Raw genomic sequence first — 23,321 nt, 5'->3', positions numbered from 1 at the left:
AATCTATGCCACAAAGAATTAAGGCAGTTCTGAAGGCAAACGGGGTCCAACCCAGCACTAGCAAGGTGTACCTAATAAAGTGGCCAGGTTAATGTTGCATTAATGTTATTAGATGTAAAGCAGTTTAACATATTTTTTTGTTTTGCACTCCTAAAAAAAGAGTTTGAAATGACACACTGCAGCTACAAATGAAAATGTTTTATTTGCTGACTCAATGCAACAACATTTTGACCAGTTTCACACAAATAAATGTCCAAAAAAAATTTAAGAAGCAAAGTTGAGGATGGCAAATTGGCTTTTTCGTCAGCACATACACATTTAAATATACACAAAACCCCACACTCGGGTGAAAAATGTAGGTTTCTCACAGCATATTTGGAAAGCTCAGATATATTCTCGATGTGCTATTTGCAACATATGAAGTAGAGACCGGATTTTATTCCTCAGACAGCGACACTGTTTGGAATTTTGTCAGGGGACATGTTGTAGTACGGCAGCTTCTTTCCCTCATTCCTCCTCTTGATGGAGCTGGTTATCTCTGCCAGCTGCTTCCTGAACCTCTCCATGGCCGCCTTCACTGGCTTCTCTACAAAGTGCTCATCAGGATACATGCCCAGGTACAGCTGCAGGGGGAGAGAGGAGACAGGTCATTCAGCCGGGAGGCACGCTGCGAGGAAATAAGCGCATGTTGAAGTGGAGGGAAGCTTCTAGAGGAAATAAGAAACGTATAGTCTGCATCAAACTATCTTGGCCGATCTTTAAAAAGAGCCCAGGCTGTACGGAGACGTGTGTGTGTGTGTGTGTGCGCGTGAGTGATTGCCTATGTTGTTTGGACACAGAATACCCTTTCCGTACCTCGGCCTCCTGGTACTGGCTGAGAGCCCAGACGGCCCCCAGGTGCCAGCTGGAACGTCCGCGATCAGGGAGGCTCTCGATGATCAAGTTCACATTTGCCAGGCCCTTCTGGTTGGGTGGGGGCCTCCTCATGGTGGATGGAGCGTTGGGGATCCAGGAGCACCAGTCATACTACACAGTGTTCACAAAGATATACAGCATGTGCATGCAGTCCATTTATTTAAGCAGAATTTTGAGTAACATTTCCTGCTACTTTGTACTTCCACTCCGCTACATTTCAGAGGCAAATATTGGAGTTTTTACTCCACAGAAGATGAGTCTAGAAAATACAACACACTGCTAAAGATTAAACCAGTGGAATCCAACCATTTGTCTTATGGCCCCTTACAAAAAAAAGCAGTGTCTAGTTGAGGCTCCTTATTTCAGATGATCAATATTATCAATCCAATAATATCATCTGTAATAAAACATCAGTAACATGGGCCATTTTTCAGTGAGACAAGTAGCCTGCTGTATCTTTTCATCACTGAGTACATTTTGTTGTAAATTCTTCTGTACTTTGACATACAGGAATACTTTGCCTACCAAATGATCATTTGTATATCAGTTACTCACCTGTGTTACGTTGAATTTGTGACGAATCTAAAACACTTCCACAGAAACAGTTTACAGATGAGTGGCGTGCCTCAGGAAGCATGTGCGTCTCAACTCCACTAACTGAAATGTACCAGCAGAGTTCACGCCCTTGCTCAAGCACGCTACCCTTATGTGGAAGTGTTTTAAATATAATGGTTTAACCGAAAATTGGAATGGATGGTGTTGCACTTGTATGGCACCTTTTAAGCCTTCCAACCTCTCAAAGCATTTTAATGCTGCTTTAACACTACGTCACATACACACAAGCATACACTGGTGGCTGAGGCTTCTATACAAGGTGCCACCTGCTACTCGGTTAAACATTCATACATATTCACACACATAGCCATCAGGTGCAACTGAGGGTTTAGTATCTTGCCTCAGGACACTCTGACATGTGGACTGAAATGCCTATTTTCTGATTAGTGCACAAACCGCTCTACCTCCTGGATTGTACTGCATAAGTTGTGTGAGTTTTGATATAGTTTTGCTGCTGTTAAACGTGGCCCCCCTTCACTCCAATTCATCAAGAATTTTTCTCCATTTTTGGATTCTTCGTACCCCGTTGAGGCATGCGGGTGAGTGATCAATATACAAATGATCATTTTGTGGGTGAAGTGCTCCTTTAATCACCTCATTTTGTGACACCCTGGAGGGGGTTGACCCCAATGCTGGGAACTACGGGATCAAACTGCCTAATCATATATCAAGTATTTTGGTTAAAACTAACAACTGTGCGTGCTACCCAGCCAACATTTGTATGTGGAGGCCCATGTGGGTCATAAATGGATGGAAAAATAGGCCCAGCTTCCACACTTGCCCTATGCCAATTGCCCACATGGATGAGTTTACCCAAGTGGGCTCCTGATGAGATATGTATTTTGGGTTCATACCCACTTGGTACCCAGGTAAACCGAGCATAACCTATGTGGGGCCCACTTGATTAAATCCAACCATGTGGGCAACTGGCATGTGGCCATTGTGGAACCCATAGACAATCCCATATGGGGCCCATTTTTAGCCCATTTACCACCTGCATGGGCCCCACATACAAATGTTGGCTAAATATACCTGATGCATCATTCCACTAATGTCATCTATAATATATCAGTCGTATGGGTCATGTTTCTGCAGAACACGTACTGTTACTTGAAATTTTCAGTACATTTTGCTGATTCTACTTCTGTACCTAAACTGGATAGTGAATGAAGGAGTTGTGGAGTATTTGTACACTGTTGTTCTGGTACTTTCACTTCAAGGATCAAAGATATGAGTACTTCCTCCACCACTGTCTGTGTGCATGTGAGCACACACACACAAACCCTATGTTGAACTGAACAGTGAATGAACACTCATCCATAACTGTGAATCAGTTTTTAAAAATAAAGATACTGAATGTCAGGTTCCTGATTGTCGATGACTTACCTGTCCAAAGTTGACCGCTGCGTGCTGAGCTGAGGCAGTGAACACAATGACGGTCAGATACTCTATCAGCTCCTCACGTGATTTCAGAGACTTGGGAAACTCTGTGCACAGATTGAATTGACAAAGTGAGCCTAAATCTTTACAAAATCACCTCTGCCTTCCTGGTTGCTGTGAAAAGATCCTTGCAAAACGCAGGTAATGGAGAAATGCAGGAAGGCATTACAGCACTGAGGCAGTGACACCATCAGACTCCTGTGGCTTCCTGTCTTCACCCTCAAACCATTGGTCTATGACTGAACAGATTTGAATTTGTAATGCTGTCTGTTCCCTGTCGTACCTGTTCTCCCCAAAAAAAACCCTACACTAATAAAATATTGAAGGTTGGGTGAGCTACTTCTCTCCTTGGAGAAAATAAAAACTTTACATATTGGTTTGTTGCTGTATTTTGAATGTTTTCGCAATGCTAAAAGTAGAACTATACAACAGGACGTCTGTATTGTGAACTCACCACAGTAATCGAAGTCCTGCATACCGAAGCTGCACACATCTTTAACGAAGGCTTGGATTTCTTCGTCTCCCTGCACTGTCTCATCGCTTTTGTAGTAGATGTTCACCACATCAGACACAAAACTGCCAGAGAGAAAATAGGACAGAAGTCACGTATAGAGGAAATAAAAAAAATGCTGTAACTTTTCTCTCACACACAAACATTCCCATACTGTTTGTCCTTTGTCGCGACTGTTGTCTCTCCTTCAAACATGCAAACTATTTATCTATGCTGTTTGTAAAAACTCTTAAAAAGAGCTGCTCCTCACCTCTTGGTGGCCTCCCACACTCTGTAGCCGTCATCTCTGTAGAAGTAGGTGGGCAGCTCCTCCTTGTTGTCCACACCGCGGGACTTGATAATATCCGGGAAGCACAGAGACTTGAAGGTCAGAGACTTCACGGCCTTCTGAACCAGCTGGACGTGACCACCTCCACCTGTTGCGTTTGCCTTGATGAAGATGGAGAATATACAGCATTATCGCACACGTCACTCATTACTCCTGCAGCTAATGACTGCTGCTGAGTGTCCATTACTGAATGGCTAATGAAATGCAAAGAAACTGTCTACATGTGGCTCTGACATTTTCATTTTCCGAATATGATTTACTTAGAGGAAGTAAACTGGCCTTTTGGGGGCTTTCCTCCTTTTCCAGCACATTATTTGCATTTTAGCTGAAAAATAAAAACCTAAATGAAGTGTCAGAAAAAATAAAGACTGCGTTGAGTTTGTCTTTTCTTTGTACCGAACTACACCCCCCAACCGTATCACCACGTAGAAGGAAGCGCTTATCTTCTGCTAGCTCACTCCATTGAGCTAGCTAATATTACAACTCAGCCAAGATCTCGCATTCTTACGTAAACACCCCTCCTCCATGAGTAGATGCACCATTCCTTCTGTGTGGTGATACAGTTGAAAGAAAATAGTTCGAACATGAAACCGCTGACCACATGCTCTAAGGATTATCTTGAGTAACTGGGTCATGATTTCTGGAAAGAGACATTGCTGTTGAGTTTTGTAAGTGTATGTTTTTTGGCGCTTAAAGCACCACAAGCCGAGTGCCATCTAGTTCCATTATATTAGCGAGAAGGCAGACATCTCTACCGCCGATATCTCCATCATTCAATAACTTACACCAAAACAATTTAGACTGATAAACAGCACTACAGATGAGAGGAAAAATATGTATTTTTGATTTTGGGGGTAACTGCCCCTTTAATTTTGTATCCACATCCACACACTCACCTTGTCAAAGATGCCACACTCACAGATGAGCTGCTCTCTGGCCTTGGTGTTGATAGCAATGGTAAAACGAATGTGTGGGATTATGAGCTGGGAGAGGAAACATCAGTCCATGAGCCAATCAATCGATCAATCAAATGAATCACTCACTCGTTTAATGCGTCAGAGTTTTACCTTGTACACAGGGTGAACAGCAGGGAGTTGCCTGTACATGGCGATAGCAAACACCTCTGTCATCAGATGAGTCCTGAGCAGGTGTGTGATGGTCTGGTGGTACTGGAAGTCAGCTGAGCGGACCCAGATCTTAGCCAGCAGCCAGTCATACTGACCATCAGTGGGCAGGAAGATTGGGGTGTCTTCACCTGGAGTCTGCCCAAGCTGGGAAATGACACAGGGTGAGGGAGAAGCAGGGAGAAGAGGTTAATGGATTTATACTGAGCAGCTAACCTCGTGATGTAACACACAGCTGCTCAACATGCACCTGTATGGCTATGGGCAGGATCTTGTTCCGGGTGTTCTTGTAGAGCAGACAGATGGGAGCTGCCAGGTACTGCAGTGTGCAGGGGTCTGTGCAGTTAGGGCTGATGCCTTCCAACAAGTCGTAGTCTACTATGTAGATGTTACCTGCCTGGAGGCAGAACACTGATTCACATTGTGCCATAGTGGGAGAATTCTTTGGGAACTTATAAATAGACTGACAGACACAGACATGAGCATGTCTACCTCCATTTCCTGTTCCAGAGTCAGCTCCCTCTCCAGGCTGACAGACACCATCTCATGAGTGACGGGGAACTTGTCAGGAAGTTTGGTGCACTTTCGGATCATTACGGGGTTGCAGCCGTTTAGAAACTGGTACCCAAACATGAAGTCCTCCTTCCAGTGCTGCATCACATACTCTGGATAATAAAATAAAATAAGATCAAATAAAACAAAATAAAATAAAAGTGAATTAAATTAAATTAAATTAAATTAAATTAAATTAAATTAAATTAAATTAAATTAAATTAAATGTGACATAATATATGTGAGACTGACCCGAGATTGTGTTTTTGATTCTCACAAAGATCGTCTCAAAGTCAGCAAAGTCACTCCAGGAAGACTGGAACATGTGCATGAACTGGTTCACAAACAGGTTCTCTATTCTGGAAATTCATGGTTATCATCATTATCGTCATCAACATCATCATCATCATCATCATATTCCACACCATATTCACATCAGAAAAGAAAAGAAAGAACATGATTGTTCAGCCAGTGTCAGACATATACTGTTTAAATTGTTATTTCAGGAAAAAGTTACACAGCTTTTTTACTGATGTTTCATCTGTTTGTAATCTATGTAAGTCTATGATCAGTAATTTGACACATTCTCTCTGTTCATGCAGTAAACTTTACACAAACTGGAAAAGCATCTTTCACTGTTTCTCAGAGGCTTTTGGGACCTACATCCTCTCATAACCATCCTTGGAGCATCAAGCTCCTTATCTTTTGCCAATAAGTATAAAAAATGGCTGTTTTATTTGAAATTGTCATTTTGAAAAACAAAAAAAAAAAGTTAGAGTTAATTTTGCAAGTGTGGAAAGTGGACTTTGTATGATTTCTGGTTGAGTGAAATGGCAAACACGTTACATCTTTGTAATGAAGATAGAGGAGGTGTGTTTGATGTCTGAGACACTGCACTAATTTTTTTGTCAGGGTAAGAACTAAGGTGTTGTGTCAAATCTCATTCGAATCTCATTCAGGACGCCCTATTTAAACTGCTCTGGCCTGCCTACTGTTGCTGCTTCCTCTGCCAGCTGCTTTGCAACCCGCCTCCACTCCGGCTCCTCCTTTTCATGCTGTGTCTGACTTATCAATGTCATTTCTGTTTGTCACTGATGCTGCTCTGCTCTGTTCCTGGGAAGTCTTTACTGCTGCTCTCCCTGCCTTAGGCTTTCTGTGTAGGCGCATGGAAGGGCAGGGAGGTTTGCTCTCTCTCTTTCCTCATTTGCACGTGAAAGGGCAGAGAGGTGTAAAGAAATGTGTTTTTCATACTGAACATGTATTTATGATGATTTTGCAGCCAGAAGTGGCCCTAATGCAAATTTCACTGCAGCATTTCTGTCAACACCTTTGTAGCTCACTATGCCACATTATGGGACGTGTTTCCATCTCGCATACATTTCCACCTCACAAATCATTAACATGTTTAAAGGTTTTGCCATTTCTAGCTGTGTCAGAGCTACATGATGCAAACAGCTGTGTTTGGGATCTGTGTTGTGTTATTGTGTCTATCTCTCTTGCCTGCATCAAAGTGCAATGCAAATGTCCCTGGTGATAAATACACAATGACGCCTCTGTCTTTCCAGGAAATCTGAGCACAGAAAATAGAAGCATGTTATCAGGCTGGAGCTCAGCATCTCATTGTGGCATCGTGAAGGTTTTGCACTGAAAAACACCTCTGAGGTTAAAGCTCCACTGACCCACTGTGTTCTGTACTGAGGGGCGTCAGCTGTCCGTGCAACTTCTGCAAACCTGTAAAAGCTTTATTACAGCAGGCTGTTAGAGGGAGCACGTACGCCTTACTGTAGTTCAGCACAAAGTCCACTCCCTTCTCACTGTCAAACTGGATGTCCCGCGGCAAGTCCTTGTGTCTGTTGGCATCTATGCTCATAGGAAAGCCTGGCTGCCACTCCTTCCACCTATAAAGGACAGCAGAGATGTTAGTGAGCAGTCTCCTGTAACACACAACCACAAACTGATGTGTAGAGTGAACTCACTTGTAGGTTTTTCTCCTCATGTCCAGCTCTTTTTGCCTGTGCTGTTTGACCAGGCTGGTCTTGTCATCCTGAGGCAGATGTGCTACAACAGACAAAGTGACAGATGGAGCAGAGCTTGTGCTGCAGACTGGCTGATGAGAAAGAGGAGGCAGTCAGTCTGTGAAACAAACAAACAAAAAAATATGACCTGCTGTACCTCTTCCATCCCGCAGCACCACTTCCTTGTCATCCACCAGCCAGCGGAAGCAGGGGAACTCCACGTAGTCTCCATCTGGGGTCTTGACTGAGATGTACTTGCAGTACCAGTCGTCATGCACCCAGTACTTCTTCTTCTCGATCTTCACCAACACAATCTCTCCCAGGTTCTCCCCGACCCTCACATCATAGGAATCCACCTGAAATTGAGTCAGTGGCTAAATAAATCATGTGCTGGAGAAATAGCAATGTGTGAAATACATTTGTGTATATGTAAACAAGTGTTATGTAAAGAACATGAATGACACATGATACAGGCACATGGGGTGCACACTGTCATAGTTCCATACATGACCTACTATATGAAGGTTTGGGGAAATATATACAAAACCATCACCAATTTAATTTTACGCTACAGAAGAGAGCGATAAGACTTGTAAACAGAGCTGATTATCATGAACGACCCAACAATTTATTTATGAACTTGCATGTTCTAAAATTGAGAGATTTAGTGAACTTTAAAACTGCACAGTTAATGTATAAAGTACAAAATAAGATGCTTCCAGAATTACAGTGAGTCAGTATGAAGTAAGAGGAACTTGCATGTTTACAAAAACAAGGATTATCACAAAATGCAAAAAAAAAAAGAAAAAAAAGATGTGAAACAGTCAAAGGAGTTTATTTGTGGAAGTTTTGAAAATGACTTGAAAATGCAGAATACACTTAAAAGATTTAAAATAAAAATAAAAAGATTAACAAATACAAAACTGAGGGGCACCCAGTGGCTTAGTGGGAAGAGCAGGCATCGCATATGCAAAAGGCAATGTCCATGCTGCAGTGGCCATGGGTTGGATTCCAGCCAACAGCCCTTTGTTGCACGTCATCCCCTCCCCCCTCTCTGTCCCTCAGTCACGCTCAAACTATCCTACCTAATATAGGACAAAAAAAAATCTGTTTGGGTCTTTTTGGTTATGTATAATCACATATATTTTGTTTTGTTTCTTTCATTTTTAGTGTATAAATACAGGAACTGTGCAAAATAATGAATGTAAAAAGGGTCAGTGTAAAAAGCTACAATTCAGTCAGCTTCAAAATTATTACTTACTGTTTATTTATTCATTAATCTTTAGTTGTTTTAGTTGAAAAGGATTTAAATAAACTTAAGATGTGGACTTTCATTGGTTGAGGGGCTTGCAGAACTAGTTTGACAACAGAAAGCTATAGGTAGCTAACATGTATGTGACTAACATTTTATATTATCTTGTAATAAAAACAGATTATTTAGCTCAAGAAATGTCTGTATCCAACTAAAATTTCAGGACAACAGTAACAAGTAGGATCTTAATCTTAATGGAAAAATAGGATTTAATATAAAGCTGTGTAAAGAATATTAAATGGAAACTAAATTGTATATTGATACTTTACCCAACTTTAAAAGGCAGGTCAATGGATTGCCTAAAGCAATATCAGCACTAACCAATGTTGGATGTATAAAGAATTTTACCCCCTCCGATATAGATGCAGGATTTAGAAAACGGGTAGAACATGGACTCGTGAATCTACACCAACTCTGTGATCACAGCAGCCTGTAAGTCATTTGAGCAGTTAAGAGAGGAACACATGCTTCCTAAAACAGACTTCTTCAGATATTTACAATTAAGGAGTTTTCTAACAAAACATAAGGAGTGCAATAAAGTTTTGGAGCCTACCCCAATTGAGGAGTTCTTGATAAAAATACAAACAGGAAATTGGGGCAAGAAAGTTGTAGGTTATTTTTATCTGATATTTTCAAGCATGACTCATGACAACACACTACAGATAAAAAAGGAGATGGGAAACTGAAAAGGGCACACACATACCACAGGACAAAAGGGAGGAAGTATGCACTGATGCACACCTGGTAACCAACTCAAATATGTGGAGGGAGTTCAGTTGGAAGGTGGTAATGAGATGTTTTCAGACACCAGAAATAGTGGCAAAAATGGGCTCAACATACTCGAATAAATGCTGGAGAAACTGTGGTACACAGATTGGCAACCATACCCACTTATTTTGGACATGCACTAAGTTAAGTACATTTTGGGGAGTGATTTTTGAAGCGCTTAAGAGAATTTTTTTACCAAAACCTCATTAAAGATTCAAGGATAGCAATACTGGGTTTAACACCAGAGGGTATGAATGGGAGAGCAAAAGAATGCATCACAATTAATTGGTTAAAACCTGATTTAATCTCTACTTTGTAGGCTTGTTAGTTTTTTATTGTCTCGATTTTATATCTTTTGTCTTTGTCGTGAAACTCTATGTGAAGTCAGGTCTATTAATAAATTTCCTTTTGTCTCATTATCTTTAAGCTCTATTTGTAATTTGAAACAAAAGGTGTGTTTCTGTCACTGCACTCTCTGGGGGGAAAAAGTCTAATTAGTCAAAAATAAACCTTAGTGGTATTGCAGAAGGACTGCCACAAATTTCTGAGCAGAGTAAATTACATTATAAAAGATAACAAATCCATAATAAAAAAGTCTGCTTCATGTTCACAGCAGCAAATATTTTTATAGTCCCATTGTCCTTCATCCAAAATGAAATTATTTTTTATCTAACATAATTAACCTCAAGTTCTTCTTCCTGTTTTATATTCAAATGCAAACACTCCATCTCAGTGTTTGTGTGCAGTCATTTTGAGCTCACAGTTCATCACAACATAAAAATGGATGTATTTGTCACACAGTCGTCCTCACAGCTCTACAGCAGTGTAACATCACTTACCGCCCCCCTCTCAAAGTCGTTGTAAAGAGGTTTGTCCAGCAGCGTTCTCTCACTGCACCGCTCTGTGCCCACCAGTGTGATGTAGATATAATCATCCGTCCCCGCAAACCACTGGCTCCCTGTGGACACAGTCACTGTGTAAGTGGGCATAGTGGTCACACAGGTCCAAAGGCCCTCTGAAGATGAAGAAACCTGTGGGAAAACCAAAACTACCACATAAAGTTCGCCTCAAGATTTTAGCAAAGACAAGTTCCCCCTTCTTGTGCAAAACTGTGTTTCTCTCACTGATGCTCACTTCTCCACATTTCTTCTTGCACAAACAAGACAAGGTGAAATGAGGCAGCAGAGGGAGGTGCTGGACACAACTCTCCACCCTCACACTGTGAATGAGGTCAGAATATAATACAACTGTCCTTCCTTGATGTATTAGCATGTCTAGGATGGACACAATGAAAGGCGTTGTATGCCAGGAGCTGATATCAAATTCATTGTCTTTGTATGCGAACAACAGCAAGGCGTTTAATTATAAAAGCATAATAGATGAATTCCTGCATCACAGACAAAAACACTGAATATCAGGGCTTTACATTTAGGCAGCGTCACACAGATGATGTGGGAATGACGGGAACATGAACATACATATCTTTTACACATCACATTTACAAGTCAAATCAGTATACGACACTGGACAACAACAGGTAGTGTATTCCAGTTTCAGTGAAATAAATGCAAATGTATTATTGACTCCCGGGGGCTGTGTGTGTGTGTGTGTGTGTGTGTGTGAAACTCAAGCTTATTTTTCCTTCACAAGTCTGACTCCAAAACTTTTCCTCTCTTTCTCTAAAAGGATAAAAACACACCTGAATCAGCTTCTGCCGCTGTCTGACAGTACGTACGTGACAAGATCATTCACAAGGTCACACTCACAGACAAAATAAAGACACAAGCGTTGGTGCTGTTTTAAGAAGGTGACATGTAATGTGGTTCAGCAAGGCAGGCAAAACTGAACATGTACAAACAGAAAAAAAAACGTCAGACAATTTAAGAAAAAGGCAATTTTCATTGTTCAGTCATTCTGAAAACTACTACATCTTTCAGTCACATCTAACAGTTTCATTAAGTAGCACAGTGTACTATTACGTACATTTACATATTTAAATACCGTCCTTTGTTACATCTGTTGCAGTGAGCAGCAGGAACAGAGCTGATCTGTCCTCAGAGATTGACAGGAGCAGTGAAAGATCATGTGTTCCAAATCAAAAGAGCAGAAAATGAAAGCGCTGTAGATGAATGAGTGGCACTATGAATAAGCGGAAATGTTGCTGAATATTATATTTTGTTTTCAAAATGGTAGCTGCCACTTAGAACCAGCGAGAGTGTGTGATTATGCTCTTAAGCCCAGGCAGGTGGGCGCAGCGGGATGCTAGAGCTCATTTGTTGTTACATACACTCAGCAAATGAGAGTTACATAGAAGTCGCTTCTTTACTCGCACTTCTCAAGGTGATCTGGGAGAATTTTACGCTTTGAGATTTTGCTCATTTCCAACAAGTTGAACAGGCACACTAAAATGAACATTTTGGTTTCAGTGTTGTGTAAATTATCTCGGTAGCAATTTCAATCATGCAAGCAGCATAGAAAATTTACAAATCTTCATCCAATGTTTCTTTGTGCTGTGTTTAATTGAGGAGCTGCAACGAGGTGACTGAAGCCTTTTTGCCACCTTACTTCCTCTAACAGTGACTGACTTTCAAAGTGTTCAGTAGTCTGTGTCATTATAGTTCCCAACCTCAGGGCCTGGACCCCTCCAGTGGGTCACATGATGAATCTGAGTGGTCACAATATGATCAAAAAGCAATTTAAAGGAATATTTTGTCTGTATGTTTTATTTGTGTATCACTTACTTACTGTGTGTTACCTTGACTTTGTAAAGACAGCTTTGTTTTTCTCCCATGCCTCCATGGCGAACAGAAAATCCAAAAAGGACGAACATAATTCATTAATTATTCTGTAATGTTTTAGTGAAAATACGTTTGTTAAGTTCAGAGCATACGACTGGATGAATGAGACTTAGATTATAGTGCACGATTTGTGTGAGTTTGTAAATGTATGTTTTCATATAATTTTCCTGTCAATTCATGAACAATGTTCGCCTTTTTTGGAGTCTCCGTTCACCATGGAGGCTTGTGAGGAAAACAAAGTTTTCATTACAAATTACAGGTAACACATGGTATGTAACTGATATACAAATGGCCATTTTGTGGGGGAAGTTGTCCTTCAACACCCCATTTTAGCTTGAACATGCTTCTCTTCTCAAATTCAAAAAGTGCATTTGAATCCTGACCCATACCATCACCCCTGCCTCTGCAGCACCCTACAACCACTGACACACCACCCCACAGCTCTGAAAGATCACCTCTCCAGTGTCCCTCTCTCCTTAAGTCCAAACTGGCCTGTTTCAGATGTTTTAATGTTTAGATATTAGTATTCACAGGACCATAGCTACATATACAACTCCTGTTTTAACTCCAGACTGTCCACACTGCTGACAGCTGGCTGCTGGATCTAAACGGTACATCTGAGGATGGAGTGAAGGTGGCGTTGTCTCCTAATCTAGGGCAGGGTGTTCCAAGAAATTGCAGATTTGGGTGGGGCAAGTAGACAGAATTATTGAATCGTCTTTAAATGAATTTGTGTTTGTGTGTTTGGGCTTTTCTCTGATTTTTGCTCTTTCGATAAATATTGGGTAACCTTATCTTTTCAGGCCTTCAGCAATTTTTAATGAGACAATATGAGAAGTTAAAAGGGAAAAGAATCACTGGTTGGTGGATATATAAAAGCTGTGATGAGTGGCCGTGCGTGAACTTTGCTTCATTTTTAGGGGTCACAAGCCAATAAGGTTGGAAACCATCTGCTCTTCACCAGTCTCCCCTCCCCCCAATTCATAAGCAGTGTTTCAGAGGCTGAAGCATCAACTGAAAGCATGTGACGACACTTCAATAAAACACATTAATCTCTCTGGTGAAGTAAGAAATTGAATAAAGAAAGGCAAGAGGATGAAAAAAGGAGAACGCTTGTAAAACAAACTGATGAGACTTGTGTAAACATTAAGATCAAACGTGATTAAATGACACTCATTCAGTCATTAAAGTGGAAATAGACACACTTTTTGCTTTAGCTTATCATTTTGAAGTAAGTGATTGCACAATGTAATGGCTTTAGAATAATGGCACCATCAGCGTTTAGATTCGTTCCCTATGAGCCAACCAGGTATGATCTCCTGGAAAACAAAGGCTATATGGAAAGAGAATACTGCTTATGGTTTCCTTGGTAGCTATGGTTTAGTTACCAAAGTATAACTGTGAGTTTGTGGGTCTTTGCAGTCACTATCCCCAGCTGTGGAAATGCCGGACTGTGCAACAACCAAGGTAACTGTGGGAACTGTGGTAGTTGCTCGTCTCTGAGGAAAACAAATAGCAATCTGGTTGTCTTTGCAAAGTGGCGGCAACAATAGCAACACCTGCAAACACTAGGGGAAGAAAAAAGTTGTCTGTTTCCACTTTAATGTTCAGCCTAAATGCACACACCCATTCAGTAGCTCAAGTTAATAGTCGAAAATTTAAGTTAAAAACACTGCATATATATTATATCACTATCTGACAATTTGTTCAGCTAAACAGAAAATTATCTCCTCTGACTTGTGCGGATGTTTGAAATGTGTATGAATATTTGTGTCCAGCTCTGATGGTAAACAATACAATTGATATTCAATGCTGCCACCCAGTGGCAACAAGTCGCTAAATCAATAAATAAAAGAAGAAAAAGCTATAGTGATGAAGTGCAAGTTTCTCCTGAGTCCCCTCATGTCCTGCAAGACATGTCAGATCTACATCCATATTATGTAAAAAAAAAAAAGAAAAAGAAAAAAAAAGAAAAGCTGACATCTTAAACTCAAAACATCTCTCTGATCACAGCTGAGAAAAGATGTACAATATTCAATATCATCAAAGCTACAGACTAAAAAATAAGAGTGCACGTTAACCAACGTAAAAAACAAAGCAATTTAAATCACATAACAGTAACTGCTCTGTTTCAAGCTTTGGCAATAACATTTTCTTAAACTGAAATCATGTGCCACCTCCGTCACTGCATCTTTCTAAAAATAAAAAAAAAAAACCTGCCGGTTAATTGTGATACATTAATAATAGATTTGTGAAGAGGACAAAGGCAAAAACGCACAAACAGCAACTTCTCCTCGAGTTACTGCATCCCAAATCGGCACTGTAAATTTAAAGACAAACTGAATAAACAAAACATTGAAAATCATCACATTATTTAAAAACTCCAGCCACATTTCAACAATAACTTTTGATCACCTTGGTGGTAAAAAGAACATATGATAGACGATTTTTAGAAATATGTAGCTGAAGAATTTAGTGATACTCTATTCAAATTAATGCATCTCGCTGAGTTCCCTTCCTGATTAGAAAAAAGCTGCTAATTTGATCTTTTTAAGTTGATATACATCTTAAAATCCCAACAGATCATAAGACAGACAGAAAAAGCCAAGTGAGAGAACATCTGTGCGAACAAAGGGGCCTCTACACAATCAGGGCGATATGTTAAAGAGCATATCGTCGCCCTGAGCCATCCAACCATCCAATCGCTGACCTGCTGTATCCACATTGATGAGGGAGTTGCTCAAATTCAAGCCACATGTTGTGTTTGAGTAAGACTTCTCTTAAGAGGTGGCGACTCACAAAAGCAGGAAGTAAGGAGGAATGAAATAGGACAGACTTGGAGTGTCTTACTCTCTGATATCCTGTTTCCTTTCTCGTCTAATGACTTCCCTGGTGCCTTCAGTGAACTCGACAGAAGGGTGATTCCCATATTGAAGAGTTTAAGACGTACCAAATGACATCACTCTACAATGGAAGCATCGAGGTTGATCTGCGACTTGGAGCACAAAGGGCCCTGGCGAGACTCGGGATGTATAAAAACAGCGACTAGTTCAGGTGGAGCATCTGCTTCATGAACTCATAGGTGGTAAAGGCCACAGCCTGGGAGGGGACGCAGCGGATGTAGTTGAGAGAAAGCCCTCGGTACAATCCCTTCTTGATCCCATACTCCGTATACACATACATCAGGGTCTTCCTCAAGGATCTGTTTGGGTGCAAGACAGGAAGTCAAACACTTTTTAGACTGACAAAAAAACAGACAGAGAAATCTACAGTTTTAAGGGCTTTTTTGTCCTAAGTGTGGTCATGTTATGTCCTGAAGCTTTTATTTTCTTTAAGCCCACCAAGCAAATTTATAACTATGTTGAGCTGACAATTAAGTATTGAATCTTGGATATTTTTACACAACAACTTACAGTTTTTATTATTGACATTACAGGCGTGATTAATCAATTCATTATATCTTATTATGTTAGTTTTTTAAGTTTTAATTATTGGTTTTGACATTGTTTTATCCCTGGTGTTAATTTTTTTATCCTATTGATTCCAGGTTTTTGATTTTTAACATTTTAATGATCTTTATCTGAAATCTTTATTTATTATTGTTAATTTATTTTCATTTTTTATTTTATGTATTTTATTATTGTATGCTTCAATTTTGCTGTGTAGAGTATTTTGAGCTACATGATTGTATAAAGGTATAAATAAAATAACAAAAAAAAAAGTTTGTTTTTGAGATATGCCTAAAAACTTGTGCATGAGACAAATGACCTTCTACTGATGTACTGCCTGGATCTTTTTAAAGCATTCTTCTAAAATCAAGGAAAAGCACATAATGCAAAAACAATAAGCAGTGTTTGCACTGGCATAGTGTGATCTTGTAAAGGTATGAACGGTATGTTCCCGTAGTTTTGCAGCTTAGTTGCGATTATACTCCTTGAAGTTTAGGACTTTAACATTATATCAAATGTAAACAGCCCACCAGTATTAAGCACACACTTCATCATCAGACTCTCCTTATTAAACCAAACATGGAAATATTTTAAGAGAGAACTCCTCCATTAATTTTCAAAACATGGACCCCTCAACACAGAGGGAAACAGGGACCAAACATTATTTATTAAGGACCCTGTATTAAAGAGATTACAGGACAAAGTCCCCTTCAGTACTAATTAATCCTGTAGCCAGATGATCACTTAACCTTATACTTGTGAAAAGATGAAGTTCATCAGCGCTGTGTTGTGTGTCATTTCTCATTTTAAAGGGTCACCCAATAGATTACAGTTTCACTACAAAACACCTAAATCTACAGAACCCCTCTGGGGTCACATGGTAGGAAAGAAAAAACCTGATGTGTAACATAACCGTACACATGATTTTGAAGATTCAAAACGCTAATGTAGCTTCCCAGGGATTTAAGCATTTATTTTTCTAATTCTATTTAACTTGTAACGACACATTCACTGAAGTCCTAATAGGTATGACTGTTGGTAGTTATAACTGGCTCTCATTAAGTATGCCGAATTGTAATTTTATAGCCTAATATTTTTCGGACGATTAAGCTGAACTGATATGGGCTAACCTCAGCTGGCACTTGTTGCCATAGAAGCAATAAACATTCAGGTAGTGGGCTGAAGGAATGTAAGCAGGTAGTGTGATCAAGCTACACTGTAAATGGATTCGATTGTGAATCAGAGAGCACAGATTACACAGTGGTTAGCAAGGATTTACATACTTAGTTTGTTTCCTACCATGTGACCCCGTACAATTAAAACCAGATGACGTGAGAACACTATACTGGAGAAGCTATTTGTTTCTTTGTTTGTTTTCAAAACAACATTCTTCAGAGACACCAGGAAAATCCAAAAGCAAAAGATGTGTCTCACCATTATTTTCTTGAGTACACTGCACACACTGGCAGATGTAAGGCAGAGCAGTACATCAAAGTATCACAGAATATGGAGAGGATACTTACACGCATTTCTCAGAGTCAGGAAGAATGGCTCCTAACTGCATTCTTCTCCTTGCCACATCCAAAGGGTACCTAGTGAGAAGAAACACAATGTGACACATCAACCATCAATAAATCTTTGTAATCAATAAAAAACTCCAGCCACGCTCTGAGCTTGAGGCTTACTGGCTGCCTGCCGACGGAACTTACGATATTGTCTGAGCGATGGCACCGGCGACCCCCCCGCAGAGCAGGTTAACGTGAGTTTTCAGAATGAGGACATCGGGGTTGTCTGAGGAGGGGCGTCCCAGCAGCTCGGGGAAATGTTTCAAGCCGAGGCTCTTCAGGGTGCCAAAAGTGAAGAATGAGAAACCTGGAGGACAGAAGCAGGTGAGAGACAAAGAGTCAAGCTAATGCAACACAAAGAACGCTGGTGAATTATGTGAAGGAGGACATCTTATGTTGTTCTGCATGTTGATTTCTTGAATCATGATCAAAGAATGGTGTCAAGATATGCAAAATAATCACCTGCATACGGAGCCATTCCAATAAGTGTTGGAGTAAGTCCCCTATAGAAGCCCATGACACCCCCCTCCTGCACACAAAGAAAAGAGGTCTGACTGTCAGAGGTAGATACAGTACACATTATTGACTAAATCAACAAAATAAGCTTGCATTGACAGTCATACTGAGTCTTTTAATGCATTTTTAATGAAGGTTTGTGAAGACTGTGTTGTTTGTTTGAGACCTTAAGGTAGATGGTGTGGAAGGCATTGGCAATTCCAGTGTAGCGATGCTCTCCTGTCACCTGGAAGGCCAGTCGGGCTCGGATCACATCCAGAGGGTAGGTGCATATCACCGCAGTCATCCCTGAAAACACACACCGTGAGAACAAACATTTGTGTAAAAACACAAAGTTTATGATTATGATCTACTGAGATTAAACAGGCATAGTAGCTGTATTTAATTTTATGTGACTGACCTTCCAGTTTGTCTCTTAGGGCCCTATTGAAACAATCTATAGAGCATGGTCCAAAGTGCATGGCGCAAGTGTATTTAGGGTGTGTCCAACTCCACTTTTGCTGGTTAAACGGTGCATAATCTGGGCATACAGCAACGTGCAAGGGGCAAAGAGGGCTGTATTTAGTCCCTTGATTAATTATGGGTGTGTTTTAGGCGTAACATTAATTCAACAAATCAGAGTGTTCCCTATAGAAGCCAGGTGTGCCTGCACCTGGCCGCTGCTATTTACATTGCAGATTCTGCGAGTTTTCTGCTGAGAGTAATGCAGTAAGAGCAGTGATGTCCCTTATGCAAATATTGTGGGACATTTAAGCAAAAACTAAAAACTGTAAGTATAAACGTGACAGAGGAAACAGAACTGAACTTATAGCTTCTGATCAAAACAATGAAGTTAAGTTGCTCCTCCTGCATAAATGCGCGCAGCATCTCTTTTAATGCGTGTGTACAGAGGGGAGTAAGTGCATTTGCTGCTTACACAACATGGACGCTAGCCATGAAAATGACAACTGCGTCGGTCTTAAAGAAGATATTCTTTAGGACAATACACACACATGTGCAAACAGGAGCTACATGCATTAAATGGAGAGATGTCAGAGTGAGGGGGCTGCCTTGGACTGGCACCCCGAGCAGTTGGGGTTTGGTGCCTTGGCACTGCCCAGAAGGCGAACTGGCACCTCTCCAGCTACCAGTACACTCTACATAGTTGGTTTGTAGGGGGACTTAAACCAGCAACCTATCAGTTCCCAAGCCACGCCCCTATGCCATAACTAAGCATGACAGTTGTGCTGTGTGTCACTTTGCGCTGTCGAAGATATGACCGCCAATCTCTTTATACTGATGCAAGCAGACTGGGAGCCTGACTACTTCAGTATCTTTTATTTTAAAATTTAACAACACACAATAACAAGGTGTGACGCTTGCATCCTAGTGACGCAGTATACAAGAAAGTTTGTACAGAGGTGACAAATGTGAATATAGTCTTCTATTCAAGGGGAACAAATAACAATGCCTATAATCGATAAATTTACGAGAGAAGAAACAGTAAGTGGCACAATGTCTATGTCAGTACAGCACATGATGTCCACCTGGCAAAGACTGAAAAGGCAGCTCTTATCAGTGAGGAAGATAAATTACCTGCCATAGACCCTGCCATGAGGCGGTGGATGTGTCCGGAGATTCCAATCTTTTTACTAAGCAGCTATAAAGGAAGGAAACGAAGGTCAACAGGTTCACTAATGAAATAAAAATGCACAGACATTTCACTTCAACTGCAGCAAAATGTCATTATAGTGAACAACATATACAGTAACAACAAAAACACATTGCGTTTCTCTGGACAACTGCTATCCTCGGTTTTACTACCACCCAGTTTTTATAACATTGCCCTTTGAATGTGTTATTCCACCGTAAAACATGCACTGTACCTTTTTATATTTGTCGAAGGCCATGAACTGGATGGCTCCATAAGGAAAAATCCTGACCATCATTGCCCCGTTACCCTTGTACAGGCCGCGGTAGCCTTCTTTCTGTGGCACAGCTCTGAGAGTGGAAAACACTCCTGCAAAGGAAGATCACAAGTTTCACTCATGAGGCACAGAAGTGTGAAAACAAACACTTACTGGCCTTTCCGCTGATATCTTTACCTAGATGTTTGTAATGAGCATTCTGGGCTTGAAGGAGAATTTTGACTCTGTCCAGAGGAGCGATGGTTGTCTTGGCACAGCATCCTGCAACACCTAAACAAAAACAGAGAAAGACAGCATCAACACATTTGTTATCGAGTATTCAACTTCTGCTGTTACTATAGTAGAATAGTTTTTAAATGTTTTTAAATAATGAATCCGGTGATGAAACAAGCCTATCATTTACTGATAGCTGAATAGTTCAACATTGAATTATAAGAGAAGCATTGGTCTTACAAGTGTTTAAAGAAGCCAACAGTCAGCGGACAAGGGAACAAAGCAGTCAACCCCTCAGATTTTCCAAGTGCAAAATTTGTTTCAAAATACAGTGGATGAGAAACCACAAATGACGACACAGAAACCCTCTCAACTGTCTTTCCTGTAATACAAGCGTGACGAAAGAAACCAAATACTTACAGACTAAAAATATGTTTAAACCCAGCTTGATTGATCTGATTGCAAAAACTGTCGATTTCAACATTAGTTTCAGACATCACATGCAGGCTGTGCTATTGTGCTAAAGGTAACACAGCATGCTTTAAGGGTATGGTAAAGGGATAAAGTACATGAATAACAATTTTGTAACAAAGTGCACATAATCTCCAATCAAACAGCGGTGGATTACACTTTTATTGGTATGTTTAAAATGATGTTGAGTGTGTGAAGTCATGATCGATTGGGTCATATTTTCTTTTTTTTTTCATTGCTCTTTTATTTTTGCTTGCTAGGCTCCACAGCAAGGTCAGAGATAGGTGGCAGAGGAGGAATGGTGTTTCCAGAGCCGCTATGAAGTCATTTTTAAGATTATTTATGGGGCTATTTTTTTGCCTTTAACGACAGGACAGTCTGAAGCATGGAGGGGGGACAGCATGCAGCAAGGGGCCACGGGCTGGATTTGAGCCTGTGGCCCCTGCAGCAAGGTCACTGCCTTTGCACATGGGTTGCCTGTTCTACCCACTGAGCTACGGGGTGCCCCTGCTATAAAGGTTTTGATGACTATGTGCAGTGTGGGTAAAGTCAGGGTGGTTGTGCAACACCTGTTTCTGGGTCACAAACCAAAGCAAGGGACGATCAAAGCAAAGGACATGGTGTTTGTATGGTAAAGGAATGCAGTCTTGCAGATACAGCAAGGCTTGAAACTATGTCCTTGTGTCAAAGTGTTCTGCCTTATGTAAATAACCACAGACTTGAATGTGATAGTACAAACAGATCCTACCTCCAGCTACAAAGGAGCGAAGAAAGTGGTAGTCCCTCTTGGCAGGGGTGCTGCTGATGGCAGATGTGGAGACAGCAGCCTCCGATGTCATCCTTCCTGCTTAGGTGTCTGCCACATCCATAGCTGTGCAATTCAGGAACAAAAGCTGTAAATGGACATGTGACTGTGAGCATGTCGCATAGTCCACACAAACATTTGAATTTAATCAGACGATGCGGTTTTGTAATTAGGCCGGTGTAATGTTGTTACGTCATGGCATTTCAATGGGACATAAGTTAACGGTTAGGGTGCAACCAGTGGGAAGATTTAGCTAACAGGCAAGCTAATACTCACACGATAATTAAAAACTATTAGAGGCACAAAAACAGCCAAAGGGAAGGTCGGTGCGAAGATATGTCTTCAACAAATCTGTTTCTCCTTCGCTGAGTTTTCAGCTTGTCTCGTTTCCCCACTTCCTCGGGATGATCCTGGCTGTTAAACTGTGACGTTACCATGGACACTGGCTGTCACCGCACCGAGAAGCTCGTCCTTTTCTATTTCAGGTCAAACACGGACTAAATATTGTGGTAATAAATGAAACTGAGGCACTTTTCGAGATACTGGCGATTGCATTTGTGCCCTTCGGTCCTTTCCGACTGACTGGACCTGACCGACAACAGTCGCACGTTAATGACGTATGTGACGTTTCAGAGGGGTGACGGGGGCGATTTTTTTTTCTTCTTTTTTCTTTTAAGGATGATATCACTGGGAAGAAGCGGAGAAACAACGTAAAACAGAAAAAAAATGTACGTTACAAAATATAATATAATAGTCCTAGGCTATATAATACTGTTTTTCTTATTTGCTTGAACAAATTTGTCCATTCAGAAGTTACATTTTCAAAACAGTTCGCACACAGGCCTAAACTGAAAGTCAGTTTGTTTGCAAAAAGTTTTTTTTTTTTTTTTTACTTACAAAACATTAAACACATGCAACAAAGGCAACTATCTCCATCAAACAACATGAATATATTCTTTAGTCAAGTTCTTCTTTAGTTCTTTTGTGCTATATGCTTTATCCATTTGTTGCTACTTTACATAGTTACAGTATGTGCCAAAAATAGACAAGCAAGCACATCACAGAATGAGTTGTATTCTTTTCTCTAAATATAATTTTTCCAGAGATAACAAACCCTGCTACACTCTGCACCTGCACTTTTCACACTTTTTTTTTTAACTAAAGATGCCCTGTTGAAATACTGTTAAAAACAGACATCTTATTACATATATTTTATTACAACGCATGCAACACAGAGGTAAAATCTTTTATAGATGGATAAGGACTGATTGATGATTGTAGAGTTGTGCAAAGGAGTTTCACATGGGTGCATTAGACATACATAATTGTGCAAATAATTTCTATCAGCTGTAAATTCATGATTTCCTTTTGCTAAACATGGTTAATCCAATAGAGTTTTGGGTCTTGCTATAAGATATGTGTTTACTGTTTTGAAAAAGGGAAAAATGTGTGAAACAAATTAAAAGTGTGAACGCATCTGCAAGAGAAGACTCCTGCTGTGCTCAGAAGGTGATGATGAAGATCAAGTGGAAAATCTATAAAGCCCATCATGAAATGTAAATAGTGTGGTTACAGATAAGTTATTATGCATATTACAAATATGTGTACTAGGTTGGGGATGGGGGGTGCATGGGCTACGGTGCTGGTCCAGCCTATTAGCTATATAGTCAATGAATCAACACAGTATTTATTTAATTTGAAATAAGAAAACATTACATAAAAAAACAATTTTGGTTTGGAGCTATAAAGTGCTTAAAAGCCATTTATTATGAATGTATGAATAGAACAATAAATTTACTGGGGCTCAGATCCTATTTAAAATCCTCAGATAGTTTATGGCACATATTTCCAGATACTTAAAATCAATACTAGGCTTGAATTTCCTCATGAAGTGTGATTATTACATCAAGACTCTACCTATTAAGCTAACCAGCTATCATCAGCAAGTCCTTTTATATGGGCCAATCTCGTTTTTGGACTGAGTGCATATGTTTTGGTAAGACAGATAACAGAGCGT

At 40.3% G+C, this 23,321-nt stretch overlaps 2 protein-coding genes across 3 annotated transcripts; both read right to left on the bottom strand.

The window, feature by feature from the left end:
- Positions 1-183: 183 nt before the first annotated feature.
- On the bottom strand, positions 184-10,744 carry alox5a (arachidonate 5-lipoxygenase a). The gene is made up of 14 exons (XM_033613763.2): positions 10,420-10,744; positions 7,658-7,856; positions 7,462-7,543; positions 7,261-7,383; positions 5,738-5,844; positions 5,426-5,598; positions 5,184-5,330; positions 4,877-5,080; positions 4,706-4,792; positions 3,732-3,910; positions 3,425-3,546; positions 2,917-3,017; positions 856-1,026; positions 184-623 (listed from the first exon to the last, which is right to left on the bottom strand). The coding sequence occupies exons 1-14, from the start codon at positions 10,567-10,569 to the stop codon at positions 444-446; spliced, it is 2,025 nt and encodes a 674-aa protein (XP_033469654.1). The 5' UTR covers positions 10,570-10,744; the 3' UTR covers positions 184-443.
- A 628-nt stretch (positions 10,745-11,372) lies between these two features.
- slc25a16 (solute carrier family 25 member 16) lies at positions 11,373-21,901 on the bottom strand. 2 transcript variants are annotated; one of them, XM_033614073.2, is made up of 10 exons: positions 21,581-21,901; positions 21,248-21,392; positions 19,993-20,085; positions 19,774-19,907; positions 19,484-19,547; positions 18,075-18,196; positions 17,855-17,921; positions 17,537-17,699; positions 17,351-17,419; positions 11,373-15,580 (listed from the first exon to the last, which is right to left on the bottom strand). In XM_033614073.2, exons 2-10 carry the CDS (start codon positions 21,336-21,338, stop codon positions 15,424-15,426), a joined length of 960 nt encoding a protein of 319 aa, XP_033469964.1. In that variant the 5' UTR covers positions 21,339-21,392; positions 21,581-21,901; the 3' UTR covers positions 11,373-15,423. The 2 variants fall into 2 exon arrangements, with proteins under 2 accessions (XP_033469964.1, XP_078016664.1); XM_078160538.1 differs by having other exon boundaries at positions 21,248-21,370; positions 21,583-21,901.
- Positions 21,902-23,321: the final 1,420 nt, after the last annotated feature.

Source organism: Epinephelus lanceolatus, chromosome 17 (assembly GCF_041903045.1).
Source record: "Epinephelus lanceolatus isolate andai-2023 chromosome 17, ASM4190304v1, whole genome shotgun sequence".
NCBI classification, from domain to species: Eukaryota; Metazoa; Chordata; class Actinopteri; order Perciformes; family Serranidae; genus Epinephelus; species Epinephelus lanceolatus.
Note: the sequence above shows the minus strand (reverse complement) of the source record. Positions and strands in the feature narration are given on the sequence as shown.

Bases quoted from the DNA above. Each gene is read 5' to 3' on its own strand.
- alox5a (XM_033613763.2), bottom strand. From the start codon at position 10,569: ATGCCCACTTACACAGTGACTGTGTCCACAGGGAGCCAGTGGTTTGCG. The intron at 7,384-7,461 runs GTGAGTTCACTC...TGTCCTTTATAG, and splicing joins ATGAGGAGAAAAACCTACAA to GTGGAAGGAGTGGCAGCCAG. The intron at 3,911-4,705 runs GTGAGTGTGTGG...ATCTTCATCAAG, and splicing joins AGTGTGGCATCTTTGACAAG to GCAAACGCAACAGGTGGAGG.
- slc25a16 (XM_033614073.2), bottom strand. From the start codon at position 21,338: ATGACATCGGAGGCTGCTGTCTCCACATCTGCCATCAGCAGCACCCCT. The intron at 17,922-18,074 runs GTCTCAAACAAA...CTTTGTGTGCAG, and splicing joins TCCACACCATCTACCTTAAG to GAGGGGGGTGTCATGGGCTT. The intron at 17,700-17,854 runs GTGATTATTTTG...TCTGTCCTCCAG, and splicing joins TGGAATGGCTCCGTATGCAG to GTTTCTCATTCTTCACTTTT.